The following is a 17,166-nucleotide window of genomic DNA, read 5'->3' as shown; positions in this document are numbered from 1 at the left end:
ATGTATGAGTGATAAAACACTACTGGTTAATCTGTCATGATTTGTTGTTTTTGTGAATATAGTCGCCATTGTTCTTAATAAGAAAATTAGAACCCATTCTTTTAACACCTATAACTACAATGGCGTGCAAAACTTTAGGGTGAAAGTAACTTTTGCATGATGTGTTACTGCCAAGTAACATAGATCGATGAAACAGCGACCACACATAGAATGAACTCCTACAGTATAGTACAGAAGGTAACTGAAAGACAGACAAACAGAAATGACACTTTTATTGAAAGTCACCATGATTTATAATGGTCTGCTGGACACAAGGAAAGATGGGATGTGGTTCTTAATAGGGTGTGTGATCACCACAGGTGGCAATGAATGTTCTGCAATGTGCTCCCATGCTGGCCACATGGTTGGTAGGGAGTTCTTGTGGTAGAGCATTCCATTCCTCCACCACCACAGTTGACAACTGTTGGATGTGCTATAATACATCTCCCCAATGCATCCCACATACATTCGATGGAATTTAAGTCAGAGGAATAGGCAGGCCAGTCCTTTCACTGAGCATCCTCTCGTTCAAGAGCTGTCCCACCATCACAGTTCGATGTGATCACACTTTGTCATCTATAAAAATGAAGTCAGGGCCAAATGTACCCTGAAAATATGCACTTGGGGAAGGAGTACAGTGTCACAATGTTGACTGGTGGGTGTGCTGTGTTCAATGATTGGCAGGTCACTGCACCCATGCAACATTATGACTCACTGCACAACACATGGACCATCAAAATGACCATGTTCAACAATGTTCCTGGGTGCATTGCGTGTTCCCACCTTTCACCAGATGAGGATACGTCCAGCTTTGTCGAACATTATCACTTTTGTTAAAAGTGTGGGGAGGCATGTTGTTGCATGGACGTACTGACCTCAAAATCTTTGAACATGGTACATTTATCAGTGTTGTTGTGACACTGTGCTCTTTCCCCATGTGCACCTTTTCTGGGTTCATTTCACCCTGTCTTTGTTTTTATGGATGACAGTGTGTGACTATATTGAACTGTACAGGTGGAGTAGTTCTTGGAGCGAGAGGATATTTAGCGAATATCGCTCTGCCACAATAATTCTTTACCAACCTTTTGCCAGCACATTGCAGAGTATGCATTGCCATCCATGATGATCACATACCTTATTAAGAACCATTTTCCATCTTTCCTAATGTCCAGAGGACCATTATAAATCACGGTGGCTTCTGTGTGATTATTGTCTTTGAATCAAAGTGTCATTTTTGTTCATCTCATTGTGTGTCTTTCCGTTACCTTCTGTACTGTACTGTAGCAGTTCCTTCTATCGAGCTATGTTATTTGGCAGTGACACATTGTGTGAAGGTTATTTTCATCCTTAAGTTTTGCACACCAGTGAATTTTCAAGATTTTTGTGCAAATTTTTGTATGTTCCTGATCGCATTCTGATAGATGGCCAAGGATGTTAGTGAGGTCTGTTGTGTGTCTTGTTCCAATAGTTTAGGTTTGTGATTGTATTGTTGGCTGTCAGTGTTGCAAACTATAACAGGAGTTCCTGCAGCCTATATTACTTATGATAATACACTGATGGGAAAACAAGATATAGCTGCCATATTTGATAGAGAAAACTCCTGCTGCTTCAGTAAAGAGGTTCCTTTGTGACAGTTGTGTACAAACCCTACAAAAGAAATGACATATTGGTGCTCTTTATTGTGCCCAAAAAACTGAGATACTGGATCTCAGATATAGTCGAACCACGGAGCTTTGAACAGAGTTTGTGCCTCACTGTGCCAAGTGTCTACACTTAGAATCTTGGCCTAGGTAAAATTTCCTCTGCCAGGCAAACTGTTGTAGTTAAAAATGTGTTAATGACAGAGATTGCTTATGTTTAACCCTGATTATAACTATTGAAGGGCAAGCCACAGGCCAGCAAATCAACCCTGAACAAGTATGACATGAGCAGTCATCCGTCCAGAACACTTTTTAACAATGCAGTGGCACCATATACGAGATAGTTCTTTTTATTTTGGGAATTCAGGTTCATCTGTTATTCAAACAACTGTTTTCAAATTCCCAAATATGTTTCAGCATCTTTGTGCTATCATCAGTGTGTACTTTTATTCAGTTCTTATTTTCTATAATGTTGGGTTTTGTAGAACTCTGTTCACATTATTATATGCTGGTAGCTGGCTATCTGTAAAGTTATTTTAGTAGTTTCTGTCCTCATCTGCATTCTCATCTGTTGTGGAAGTATACACAGAAGCACAGTACAGGTTTCTGAGTAACTTCCCTCGCAAGTTAGACTTTTGAACTTCACAAACCGGTGTTTATGTTGGTGTTGTGTCTGATTCCTGTCGATGTTCACGTTAAAAAGAACAGTTCTTTTTATAATAGGTGGACATGAATTCCTGTAATTTAGTCTGCAAACACAGTTGTCGCTGGAGCTTCAAAACTAAATGATTATTTGTCTTGTTCATTTACAAATGAAGTGTTTCCAGAACTGCCAAAAATGATGATGAAGACACGTATTTCATATTTGGCTTGAGGCAGCTTAATGTTTTGCAAAGGTAGCACACACCCTACAAATCATCAATTTTACTCCTCTCTCACACATTTGTAGGACATAGATCGATGTAGCAAATAATGCTCAATATGATGTGCTCCTCCTGCATTTTCATGAAGTTGAGGGTCATAGTTTTAGGAGCCTATTGAACACCATTTGAGAATGCCAGCTGTTGAGCAACAATATTTGCGCAATCAGGAACTGTGGATTTAAGGCAGCAGGCTAGAAGTCTCCTAGAGACCCCCCCCCTCCCCCCGCCCCCCTCCTAATCTTCCACCAAACGCTTATATCGCTACAATGAGTAGTTTCTTCAAGAAGGAACTGTAATGATATCCCCCTAATCCCTCTCCCGCTCCCTCACTCTCCTGTGGCCTTGCAACTCTTTTCTGAGAAAACCTGTGGCGAGCATGGGGTCTCGAGTCACTGCATTATTCTTTCCTTTTCAAGTGTTGCAGTCGTACTTTCTGACTATATCTTTTCTCATACTCTGTCTGTAGACAGATTGCCTATTGACAACCTAGCTTGTCGCAGGACATTGATTATGGCTTTTCCCATTTTACTTATTTATTTTCAACCACTTACTTTCATTAAGTCCCCACATCCAGGTCTGTTCTCCACTGTTTCTAATATTGCTAGAGACATGTAGGCCATGCAAGGAACCTGACTACGCAGGGAATGCACTTTTGAGGCCTGAGATATTACCTCTCTGTAAGTGCTGAGGAACAGGTGCCTGTCTGGTGGTATCAGGACTCTGGGCAGTGGCCGTCAGTCTGGCAATTGCTCTGGCTTCGCGATACTTGTGGGGAGAGCCCTTGCTAGGTTGTTTATGCAGTATCGTGACAAATATCTCACACAGTGGAAATACGACAGTCATCTGCCAGTGGCTGTAAGGCAACAACTAATGTCCGCCTGTTCTGCGATCTGTGTTAATTTCCATGAAATGCACTTCGATTATGATCATCTCCAGTCCTTTGAGGATACCATGCCCTCTGTCAGAACCCCAGAGCATCTGGATGGGTCTACATGCTGGTTAACACAGATACTTTCAGTGAGTGAACCAGCCCGGGTGGAGGGAGTGGTGGAGGGTAGTACTATGTTGGTTTGGCAGCAGACTTTTGATTCACAAACTACTTCATCATCTCGGTCTCTGTCTCTTCGATGCACCTACCCGCATTTGTGTTGCCCATGGCACTTCTTTGTCTATTAAACTTACGATCTCTTCCCTCAATCTCATGGCATCACTGCAATTGATGTTATACCTCAGTCTTTATGACAGTGATCACTTTTGCCAATCCAAATGCTGTATGGGCAGAATAATAAAGAAGCATTTAGTGGGTGTGATCTTCCACACACCGGCCAAGATGGAAGCTCTTCTCGGATCTGTGAAAGATGATCTGCTTTTACGAATTTATGAAATTCCTTGTCAGTATGTTAAAAGTTGCATAGAACAAACAATATGCTCTGTACAAGAATGTTGTATCAAACACAAGCTATATATCCGCTTTCTACAGCCCAACAAAGCTGCAATGCCTGAACATTGTATTTCCATTGGCCATTGCATGAATTATGGGAAAGTCAAGATATTGTTCACAGCCTCATCCTACTGGGATTCAGTGATCAAGAAATCTGTCGAAATACAATTACAGGGTGTCTACGACCCGGGACAACCAGGAGATCTGGGAAAAACCCGGGATTTTTTTCATCCGGGAGAAAACCGGGAAAAACCCGGGATATTTTTAGAATTCCGGGAATTTTTCATTGTTTTAGTTTTCAGTTAAATATTTGTAATTTTGACTAGTAAGAACCGACACACTAACAAAGGATATTACTGTATCCCGCTACTGCAGAATAATACTTCAACAATAAAACATAAACGAGAGAAAAAAACGAAAATAACTTAAATTGCAAAGGAAATGCGCCATATACAACGACGACACAAGTGCTCATGCAAGCGTCTGCCGATTGAAAATGTGTCAAAGGCTTTAGGAAGACTATGCAGTGCTTCATAACAACAAATTGCCTCCAATGAGCGGGTAGTTGCAACTGTTTACATTCGATTTGTTTTAGCAGTTAACACGCGGGCTCATGCGCTTGTGCAGTAGTCACGTTTGAGTAGTAGATTCTCCCGCTTCTGTCAACAGCAATGTGGCTGTTGGCTGTGCAAGCAGTCGCAGCAAGCAGCTAGATACTTCCAGGAAAAGGGGGCGCCTAATTCATATTCTTGAGGGAAAAAAAAACTTGTTTCACAAAGCACCTAGCATCCAGCGCACGTTTGCCTATCAATTAGTCATATTATTTTGAAACGCTTCTCTGTTGGTTTTTGAACACATTTTAAGTTGATTTCTGAATGAATCATAAGCTGACTTTTGAATTCATGCATAGTGTACGTGATGTCGCTGTCAGGAGAATCCTCGTTGCATCTAGAAATAAACTTTCGACAGACAAAAGCGGACGGGGCTATACGAGCTGAGTGGAGTAAAGCCGAATGGATGAATGGCAATCGCTGTCTGATTATGTGGCTGATTGGGTGTGCGAATGATCAGCGTTGTTATAATTACTAGCGAAATCCATAGATTCATACTATCAAAGTGGAAATAAACGACTGACAGGAATAACAGGTGAGAAAGTTTATGTATTATCTTCTCGGTGTGTCCAAGAAAATGAAGTTTTGACAGAAAATGTTTGGCCAGATCACTACACTAGTAAGGACCAGTAGTACAGTCCCCGGCTACCAGCCGCTTAAGTTCAATTATGGAAGTAACGCGGAAAACATGTTGTAGGAACACGTAACAACGAATAACCGGAGAATAATTGCGGGAGAACTAAACCAGTGAATCTGGCAGGTTTAGTGAAGTTAATCGGCGAACAAATTTTGACAGTGACAGCAATAGCTACAGAATTGGTGATGACAGGATTGTTTGTTAGAACGAGGACGGAGAAGAAACGAGGACATCACACAAATTATGGAAGAATAAGACGATTCCAAATTTATATAAAAATTTCGTAATAACTAGTTTTCGATCTCATACTAGAGAAGCTGGTGCATATGAATGAAACGTGAAACTATTTCCTAACATAAAGCTTTTTGCTGTAGTAGGCCTAATAGGCATTTGATATTGTTACTTATTGGATTATATTCTGTCGTGTTATAAAAATGACCATTTGTGCCAAAACAGTCTCGTTTATTTGGCGTGTTATAAAATTGTTGCCATATTAGAAAGGCCTATTTTGTTTTATCTAGCAGACAGTGACAAAATAGACGTAATTAGATCGAGAAACCACACCAGTCTTGGGTATTATTTGTATTAACAGCTTTTTCAGTATTAGATAACTACATTTAGATTTTCCATGTAGCAAAACGTTTAACAAACTTTGATGAGGTAAAAGATTCTTTCACAGAAAGGAAAACACGCCATGTAAAGCTGTAGCAAGATTAGAGAGAAAAAAATGCTAGGAGCTAAGGTTTCAAGAAATGTGTAATTTCTTGCTTATCTCTTGTCAGTACTGGTTTTATATATCCTATATTTAATTTTATGTCACACATAACAGCAAGTTATTAACTAATGGGCAATGAAGAGTTCAGATTTTCCGAAGAGTTCTTGTTCTCTCGATTACAAATAATCCCATTCGCTATTAATTGCGAGATCTTTTTTTAAGAGAGGCAGGCTGCCAAACCGGGCGACTGGGACCAGGAGAGGCACCACAGGACATTTCAGTTTCCACTCTCCTGAATATAGTTTGGACGTGCAGTAGAAAAATGCTTTATGAAGAGGCATGGAACTGCACTTGGGCATACTTTAAGACCAAATAATATGTCTTACATTTCCTCGAATACATATGTTTTATGTTTCAGACTTTTCAGAAAGATGTGCGCTATAAGATGAACATATTTTGAAAATTCGATTTTTTTTAGTATTGACCCGGTTCGCAAATGTCGTAGATCCGGCTGAAATATGTCATTAGTTTCAGATTTTATTTTATTTCCACCTTTCTGACATTCAAGCATTAATCGCCTTGCGGAACAATGAAGTTATTTTTGTCTGTTTGCTAAAGAAGTTTGACTTTTGCTGATCTTTTCCGCAGAGGCAGTCAATGTATTTGAAACGAAATGTTTAATTCCACAGTACTGGGTAGTTTCAACTGTTCGCTGCATTTCAAGTGCACGTTATCATTTTCTAGCACGTATGGCATTATGCAATAATAAAGAACCAAACATGATATAATACAGTACTGGTGCTCCAAGGGTGCTCCAAGAAAATTTACATCCTGAAAACCACACTTGAAAGCTTAATATCAGGTCGGGGTCTACGGTACTTCATTGGGAATCTGGACATATGAGTGTGGCTTTAAGTATGCACTTTAAATGTGCACATTTTAATATGGTTCACAAAACTCCGATGCTCTTGCTGTATCATCTTTCATTGATGATCTTTTACACGTACGTACATACGGGCCTTCCTACTTCATGATATCTACCCAAGCGCGGTGTCGCCTGTTACCTGAGCTCTCTGGCAACTGCTGAAACGAACATATTTGTAACAGGTCGCGGGAAAATATTACGATTGGTGGTTTGAAAAGCGTTACTTTCAAAGTAAATATCCTTTTACGTAAGTTGAACTACGTACAAGAATGGACCGTGAATTTATTAAATCACAAAGCGTTTGACTCTCATTTAAATATCAGGTGTCTGATGACGAGCCATTTAGAAGCATTTCGAACCCTCGAACCCTGAAGATCAGCCATTTATGTCATTATTAAAAATTTTACAAGCACATTTGTATCATATCTCTTAAAGTGTAACACGCGCAAAAAAGATTAACAGTATATGCGAAAGCTTAGCTTCTCTTGCAGCTTGAGACCAACATTTTATGTGAAAGCTTTGCTTTTCTTGTAACAACACTATGTATATTAATTTAAACTATTAACTTTCCCTGTTTGGCGCGCTACTTAACACTGATGTTGCTATTGGCTGACTACATCACGTGTCCTATGCTCTGAATATCCTCTGTCATCGGCTGGCAAGATCACGTGACATGAGTTACGAACGGCTTACAAAAGCGTATTGAAATCTCGGTTTCAATGGTTCGGAAAGTAACATGCGGTGTTTGGTGGATTTCCAATGTATGTTTTCGTAATACGAAAATACGCAGCGTATATGTTGCTGCACATCAAAGATATTTCCAAAACGTGTCTTTTTCTCTGAGTTTCGTTTTCTAAAGTGCCGGGAAATTGTACGCCCGTGTACAAAACCATAACCATTCAAAGGAGTGATAGGGGAAAATATACTATCATCCGGGAGAAAGTGTGTTTTTAACCGGGAAAAATCCGGGAATTTTTTTTCCTTGTCCACGTAGACACCCTGAACTAGCAGACAATATGCTCAGCTGAGGAGATAGTTTGCACCTCGGCAAATAACAGAAACTACTCATTTCATGTCTGCGCTCTCAGAAAAATTATTGTTCTGAGTCTTTGCTGTCTGACATTCCAACACTTCATCCATTTTAATAATTAACCACATGATTCCTTAGCACATTAGATTTGTTGACTCAGCACTTTTTTATTCTGAGAAGCCTAATGAAAAATCTAAGAGTGTGCTCTTGTGCCGACTGTCTTATCTCTGAGGCACACACATTTACTCAGTGTATCATTGTGACAAGTGGCTTTAATTCAGTGATGGCCTCACCTTGAAGAGCTAACATGACAACACCCCAAGCCACATGATCACTTCCATCATGGAATTTTTTACCACAAAAGGCATTCTTGTTGTTCCACAGCCCCCACCCCATTTGCCTCATCTGAGTCCCTATCACCTTTTTTTCTTCTCCCGAAATTGAAAAAGTCTTAAAAGGATGTAATTTTGTGATTTGCAAGAATATTCAAACGAATGTGATCAGACTGTTAAAAAAAAAAAGGCCCTACCAATTGAAGCCTTTTGGAACTGCTAGCAGGACTGGGAATGACAACTCTGCTGATGTATAGCTGCCAAAGGGAACTACTTTGAAGGGGACATTGTTGTTGTTAAAAAAAAAAAAAAAATGAAAACATTGGTAGATTAAAAAATCAGTCTCACTGCTCTTCTCACACACTTCGTATATGTATCATTGTGAAGTGTGTGACAGAGGGTACTTTTTACCATACTATATACTGAAGTTTCTTGTGTTACATCCACATATTGAGAGTGGTAAGATTTTGTGTGTTTTTGAGGTTTTTTTTCTGTTAGACATAAAAAGTCTGTAACCATTTGCACCATCCCTTGATGTTCCCTGTAAGTCCAACCTGATATGGGTTCCATACACTTGAGTGATATTCAAGTATAGGGCATAAAAGTGTATTTTAAGCCCCCTCTTTTGTAGGCAAACTGTGTTTTCCCAGTGTTTTATCAGTTAACTATCGCCTGTGATTTGCTTCAACTACAACTGAGCCAAAGTGGTTGTTCTGTTACACATCTCTACATATTGTTGAGGAAAGGGGAAAAAAAGCATGGGGAGTTAAAGCAGTCCTCGTCACGAAGGTTCTTTCAATGAATTCAGTGCTGTATTAGACATGGTCATATTGTAGATAGTATGCTCTTGGCCTCCTCTGACCTTTGAGATGACTAGATACAGGTGGACCCCGAACTGTGGTGCCATTTGGTATTTTTCACTTTAACAAATTATTGCTAGATATGAAAGAAGTGATAAGTGACAGGAAAAATTCTTTGACTTTACTGAGATTTGAAAGCTCGACCTTTGGGTTTACTGTCTGGCACTTGCTCACATAGCCTTCAAGGCACACACATTTATGATATGACTGACAAGGTGTGACTCATTAATCTTATAGTTAAAAGGATATCACATGTTTATGTTCCACGAAGTGCACCACTTTGTATTTAAATATTATGAGCAAGTTGCCAGTCTTTGTGCTTGACATATTTTTACCAGATCAAATTTCTTCATAAATAACAGCATGATAGATGAAAAGCTTGAGACAGCAACTATTATTATACTTGAATCATTTCAATTTGCTGTGCTGGCCACCATTGTTAGGATTAAACTACCCTTTTATTTTATATGTTTCAGTACTACATAGTTTTGGCTGTGTAGCCATTCTCAAGTGTCTGTTACGTATCAGCTACAATAGTTGGGATTAGATTAGATTAGATTAGTATTTGTTCCATAGATCATGAATACGACATTTCGTAATGATGTGGAATGTGTCAGGTTAATAAAAGGTGTTTATATAAGATATTACATTAGACAAAGAAAGATGATGAGACTTACCAAACAAAAGCGCTGGCAGGTCGATAGACACACAAACAAACACAAACATACACACAAAATTCAAGCTTTCGCAACCAACGGCTGCCTCGTCAGGAAAGGGAAAGACAAAAGGATATATATATATATAGAGAGAGAGAGGGGGGGGGGGGAAACATTCCACGTGGGAAAAATATATCTAAAAACAAAGATGATTTGACTTACCAAACGTGCCAACGTGCCAGCACTTTCGTTTGGTAAGTCAAATCATCTTTGTTTATATATATATTTGTTTTGTTGGGGGTTGGGAAATTACCCACTTACTATATCCAACAATTCATCTAATGAGTAGAAGGAGTTGCCATTAAGAAATTATTTTAATTTCCTTTTAAATGCTATATGGCCATCTGTCAGACTTTTGATGCTATTAGGTAAGTGACCAAAGACTTTTGTGGCAGCATAATTTACCCCCTTCTGAGCCAAAGTTAGATTTAACCTTGAGCAGTGAAAATCATCCTTTCTCCTAGTGTTGTAGCCATGTACACTGCTATTACTTTTGAATTCCTTCGGATTGTTAATAACAAATTTCATAAGTGACTATATATATATATATATATATATATATATATATATATATATATATATATATATATATATATATATATATATAATAGAAGGAAACATTCCACGAAGGAAAAATATATTTAAAAACAAAGATGATGTGACTTACCAAATGAAAGTGCTGGCAGGTCGACAGACACACAAACGTACACACAAAATCCAAGCTTTCGCAACCAACGGTTGCCTCGTCAGGAAAGAGGGAAGGAGAAGGAAAGACAAAAGGATATGGGTTTTAAGGGAGAGGGTAAGGAGTCATTCCAATCCCGGGAGCGGAAAGACTTACCTTAGGGGGAAAAAAGGACAGGTATACACTCGCACACACACACATATCCATCCACACATACACAGACACAAGCAGACATGGCCTTTACAAATGTCTGCTTGTGTCTGTGTATGTGTGGATGGATATGTGTGTGTGTGCGAGTGTATACCTGTCCTTTTTTCCCCCTAAGGTAAGTCTTTCCGCTCCCGGGATTGGAATGACTCCTTACCCTCTCCCTTAAAACCCATATCCTTTTGTCTTTCCTTCTCCTTCCCTCTTTCCTGACGAGGCAACCGTTGGTTGCGAAAGCTTGGATTTTGTGTGTATGTTTGTGTTTGTTTGTGTGTCTGTCGACCTGCCAGCACTTTCATTTGGTAAGTCACATCATCTTTGTTTTTAAATATATATATATATATATATATATATATATCTAAAAACAAAGATGATGTGACTTACCAAATGAAAGTGCTGGCAGGTCGACAGACACACAAACGAACACAAACATACACACAAAATTCAAGCTTTCGCAACAAACTGTTGCCTCATCAGGAAAGCCACCCCCCCCCCCCTCCCCCCCCCCTCTTTCCTGATGAGGCAACAGTTTGTTGCGAAAGCTTGAATTTTGTGTGTATGTTTGTGTTCGTTTGTGTGTCTGTCGACCTGCCAGCACTTTCATTTGGTAAGTCACATCATCTTTGTTTTTAGATATATTTTTCCTTCGTGGAATGTTTCCTTCTATTATAACCATATATATATATATATATATATTTTGTGAGGCTACAGTGAAGATCCCTAGCTCTTTAAGTAAATGTCTGCAGGATGATCTTGGATGAGCTCCAGCAATTATTCTGATTACACGCTTTTGTGCAATGAACACTCTTTTACTCAATGATGAGCTACCCCAGAAAATGATGCCATACAAAAGCAGAGAATGAAAATAGGCGTCATAAGCTAATTTACTGAGTTGTATATCACCAAAATTTGCAATGACCCTAATAGCATAAGTAGCTGAACTCAAATGTTTCAGCAGATCCTCAGTGTGTTTTTTCCAGTACAACCCCTCATCAATGCATACACCTAGAAATTTTGAATATTCTACCTTAGCTACCGATTTCTGATCAAAGTCTATGTTTATTAATGGTGTCATTCCATTTACTGCGTGGAACTGTATATTCTGTGTTTTGTCAAAGTTTAATGAGAGCCCATTTGCAGAGAACCACGTAATGATTTTCTGAAAAACATCGTTTCCAATTTCACCAGTTAATTCTTGTCTGTCGGGTGTGATAGCTATATTTGTATCATTGGCAAAAAGTACCAGCTTTGCATCTTCGTGAATATAGAATGGCAAGCCATTAATATATATTAAGAACAGCAGAGGACCCAAGACCGAACCTTGTGGCACCCCATTCTTGATTGTTCTCCAGTTTGAGAAATCACCAGTTTTTTGCATATTATGTGAACTGTTTATTTCAACTTTCTGCACTCTTCGAGTTAGGTATCATTTAAACCATTTGAGCACTGTTCCATCCATACCACAGTACTTGAGCCTATCTAGAAGTATTCCATGATTTACACAATCAAAAGCCTTTGATAGATCACAAAAAATCCCAGCAGGTGACTTCCGGTTACTCAGAGCATTTAATATTTCATTAGTGAAAGTGTATATAGCATTTTCCGTTGAAAAACCCTTCTGGAAACCTAACTGACATTTTGTTAAAACTTTATTTTTACAAAGGTGTGAAGCTACTCTACAATACATTACTTTTTCAAGAATTTTGGATAAGGCAGTCAGAAGAGAGATTGGGCGGTAGTTGTTAACATCAGACGTATCCCCTTTTTTTATGCAGTGGAATAACAATGGCATACTTCAGTCTATCTGGGAAAATACCCTTCTTCAGTGAGCTATTACATATGTGGCTAAGAATCCCACTTATTTCTTGGGAACAAGCTTTTATTATCCTGCTGGAAATGCCATCAATTCTATGTGAGCTTTTATTCGTAAGAGTGTTTATTATCTTCCTAATTTCAGAAGGAGAGGTGGGTGGAATTTCAATTGTATCAAATGGTGTGGGTAAGGCCTCTTCCATTAACTGCCTTGCTTCTTCTAATGAACATTTAGATCCTATTTTCTCTACAACATTTGAAAAATTATTATTCAAAATGTTTTTGACTTCCGGCTTGTTGTTTATCAAGTTTCCATTCACTTTGATGGTAATGCCGTCATCCTGTACTCTTGGTTGTCCTGTCTCCCTTGTAATAATATTCCAAATTTTTTTGATATTATCAGTCAGCAAAGAAAAATAAGGAGAAAAAAATTGTGTAGTTGCAAATTTTTGTACAGTGTTTGGAGGATGTGTCATGAACAACATATTGAAAATCCCCACCGGTGGAGGGGGGGGGGGGGGCGCAGTTAAAAGTAATTTTTTTTAGAATGACTTAAAAACTGCAGATTCCAGTAAAAATTCTTTCCAGTACAAAATTGAAATACATAAAACTTTATATGGGAAAGGTGTTCCTCATTTTGTTTCTAGGACTAATAGTTTCCTCATTGCCTTGTTTCTTCTATCCGTAGTACTGATAATATCATATTTGAAGAAAATAGGTTGGTTTGCATGTGATCAGTCTTTTTATAACTGGCGCTAGTTTCCACAGAGTAAGTCATTTTGTTGCAGTTAGGTCATAATGTTTGAACTCTTAATGTCTTCTAGCATTCTGATAAAACTAGATAAGTCTTTTAGGACTTCTAATACCTATAAGGTATAGCCTTATAAAAGGAGCTGTCCCATAACCCTATTTTCTAGTAGAAAGTATGTTTGTTTCTGTGTTCTCTATAATCTTTCAAAGCTGGAAATACTTTTTCCATGTTGAGTATACAGTATCAGTCAACTGTATTTTTACCATTCTCATCGCCACTTAACTGCTTAATAGGCATTATGAATGATGTAAACACTTTTTTTAATCATGAAAAAGAAGTACAGGCGCAGTATCTCACTTTCATTTGTAAGCAATGAACCATAAACTGATCATTCTGCATAATGCATCTGTTGTTTACTATGTATGTTAACATTTTATATCAAGTGAGATACATTTGTTTGCATGTTAATGTTCTTGGCATTAATGTGCTTCCTTTATAATGCGTTTAGCTGTAACTTCAAATGTTAAGCTTGTTGCCAAGTTTAATCACCATGATATTTCATTTTATAGCTGTTATTTCTTGCAGGTACCACTTACCTTGGTATTTTCATAATACCATCAGCATTTACAGTTACTGTGCTTTCAAGAGCCTTCAGAGAATATAAACGTTCAGCAGCCTATCAAGCAGGTGAAGTTAACACCAAACAGTAATAAGCTGTAATTCTCAGTAACTCTTGTGAAACAAGACCATGCTAAATGATTGTGAATATGGGGCTAACTGCCATGTTCAAATATGGAATCATTTATAAATTTTTTTTTGTGTGATAACTATTGTGCACTATTTGAACTGTCTTTGTTTAGCAATTGAGCACATACATTTTCTTAAAAAAGAGTTTTCAAAGATTTTAAGATGGTTCAAAATTACAAATGATCTTTATGTAGCACTTTTTATGTTCTTGTAAGTAATCTGAAAGATTATAGGAGCATCAACATTTATTGTGGCAAGTTTAGTTTTCATTGATCTAAGAAGACTGTTAAAACAGTAATTTTTAAAAAAATGTGTTTTTGGCTAGTACTTATAGTTAATTATTTAATATTATTATTATTATTATTATTATTATTATTATTATTATTATTATTATACGTATCACTCTACAATATTATTATTAGTATTATTATACGTATCACTTTATGAGAGTACAAATCAAAGCCCTTACTGATTGATATGTTATAAACGCCATTCAGACTATGGCACGAACTGAACAAATATCATTTCATGCTGTGTATTTTATATTTGGTTATTTTCTATATTTTTGTTGTAATTATTTTCTAATTGTGTTGTTTAAATAAATAGGTTTAGGTTAAATGAGTGTGTGTGTATTTAAATATTACCTGTATTCTAACATTGTTTTTGGAAACTCCACTTTAGTGTAAAGACTGCTTGTAAGAAAGACAAATGGCAAGCCTTTGCTCTTTCGAAGGTTGCTAGTCAACTGCATTGATATGATCTGTGTGTCTCCCAGCTGTGTGAAATGGGACACAAAATGTGCGCACGGAGAGACCACTCCCATCATTAGTTTGATATTCAGCTCGTTTGAAATTAAATTTTTTGTTCGCAGCAGTAATTTGTACGCCTTCCAAATATTTAAAGAACTTTATGCTATGCAATTACACAAATATATTTGAATCTGTGTTCACAAATCGGAAAGACAGATTATAATTTCGTGGAGAAGGAGCGTTTGTTGTAACAAGCAGAAACATTAGATCCAATGAGTCTAAAATAAATTGGACTGCAAACTAATATGGACAGGAATAATCAGGTTTGATTGACTTCTTTTATAAATCAGATGTTTCTACCAACAGATCCACACTCGTTGATCATATCATTATCCAAAGTAGCCTAAACTTGATATCATGGAAATACTCCCAAGTACACAATGGTGGTGGTTAATCTACCCAATATCAATTGGGAAAATGTACATTAATGTTACTGACAATAAGGACAAACAATTTTGCAAAATAATGTTGACTTCATTGTCTGACAACTACCCTGAACAACTAGACAAACAACCCACAGCTGAAAGAAACATTTTAGACCTCGTGGCTACAAACAGAACCAATCTTTTTGTGTCATCAGTGAGAGAGGGATAAGTGACCATGGTGTTATGAGAAACAATGGTCACCAAAAGCAAAAATGTCATAAATAAAGTTAGGAAAGTATTAGTGACTGGCTGTCAGCTTACTTAAAGGGTAAATTGAGAACATTTACTTCAGATCTGGAATATGGGGAACAATTGTGCATTAATATACCATGGTTTGCATAAATACGTATCAAGGAAAGTAGTAAAATATGGCAAAGACCCAGCTTGGTATGATGGTACCATTTGGAGAATACTGTAAAAGGAAAAATGGACTACTACACTGTCCATACAAAAGAAACTGTAGGGAAACCAACAGACAAAACTTAATAGTGCGAGAATGCTTAGTCTCATGGCAGTAACACTGAATAAAATGTTCTTGCGCTTCCAGCCATTGAAGTTGAAACATCACTAACTTTTGATGAAGCACTTCTTTTCCATTGTCAAGTTGAATGACTGTAGATTGACTGCTGGTATGCCCTTATGTACTGTAGCTGCTGGCTGTGATATCACTGGTGCTCACAACCTTGCCATATGTTAACATTGCATTCGATGTGCCCGTTTCAACCTCATGCTCTCTGGGTGCAAGCTGTGCTGAGCTGCAGGCTGCTGTCTTTATTAAGTAGCTAGTGATCCTTGAAAATTCTGAATCAGCCGGGCATCTTACATAACCTGAGAAAAAAAGTCAGGAAATTCAATGGAGTCCTGGAATTTAAAACATTCTGCTCTATTATTACTGTTTCATAATAAAAATTAAAGTCAATATTTTCTTTTCTTAATAAAACAGGAACAAAAAAGTTTTCTTCCGTGTTCTCATTTCTCATTTTGTCGCAACACAACTTTGAAAGTTGAGAAAATGTGGCCGAGAGTGTATTGGGAATATCAGCTTAATGAAATAAAACAATATTGAAATTAAGTACTTTACATGAAATTGTTTTATGTACAGTATAACAAGAAATGCTGTGTGTTAAATCTAGACACTTGGTGAACGAGTATAGTGCATTGCTATTTCCTTTATTATTTTCAGTTTTGATATACAGGGTGATTCTTATTAACAGTTAAAAACCCTTGAAGTAATGTAGGTAATGCTGAGACAAATAATTGAATATAAGACGTGAGGGCTACAAATGTCGGGAAATACCTGAAAAGTGGATGACAGATGTTGACCATGTGAAGTCACCAGATGACGTACCTCGCAGCACGTGCAGCAGTTGGGCTTGTCAGTCCTACCTTCACCGAAAAGTGGCAGTGCTACATATCACTCCACTAGGCTATTCTGTTTTCATTCTTGAATTATCCAATTGATACGATAGTGCTGGCAGTAGCTATACAAGACTACAATGATTCGGGTTACATTTATGAGTAGACTAGCAGAGCGATGTGAAGCACTTACCTTTACCAGCGAGAGTAGGCTTGACAAGCCCAACACCTTCACGTGCGGCAACGTACATCATCGTCATCTGGTAATGTCACGTGTTCAGCGTTTGTCATCCACTTTTGGGGTATATTCTGACATTTGCAACCCCATGTGTCTTATATTAAATTACTTGTCTCAGAGTCATCTATGTCATTTCGGGGCTTTTTAAATGTTAATAAGAATCACCCTTTATAATACTGACAGACAAACACCTTTAGAAAATTTGAATGTTTACAAACATATTTTGATGAGAAGTAGACTATAAGGCAGTATTATTTATATACTAAA

General features: G+C 37.7%; 1 protein-coding gene across 4 annotated transcripts in view; it reads left to right on the top strand.

The window, feature by feature from the left end:
• LOC126183548 (uncharacterized) overlaps window positions 1-14,689 on the top strand; it is a 363,013-nt gene extending 348,324 nt beyond the window's left edge. For all 4 annotated transcript variants that reach the window (XM_049925624.1, XM_049925623.1, XM_049925622.1 and 1 more), the window contains one exon: window positions 13,910-14,689. In XM_049925624.1, coding sequence (XP_049781581.1) covers window positions 13,910-14,034 — 125 coding nt within the window. In that variant the 3' untranslated portion in view covers window positions 14,035-14,689. The remainder of the gene's footprint in view (window positions 1-13,909) is intronic.
• The last annotated feature ends 2,477 nt before the right edge of the window (window positions 14,690-17,166 follow it).

This window comes from Schistocerca cancellata, chromosome 4, assembly GCF_023864275.1.
Source record: "Schistocerca cancellata isolate TAMUIC-IGC-003103 chromosome 4, iqSchCanc2.1, whole genome shotgun sequence".
NCBI classification, from domain to species: Eukaryota; Metazoa; Arthropoda; class Insecta; order Orthoptera; family Acrididae; genus Schistocerca; species Schistocerca cancellata.
Note: the sequence above shows the minus strand (reverse complement) of the source record. Positions and strands in the feature narration are given on the sequence as shown.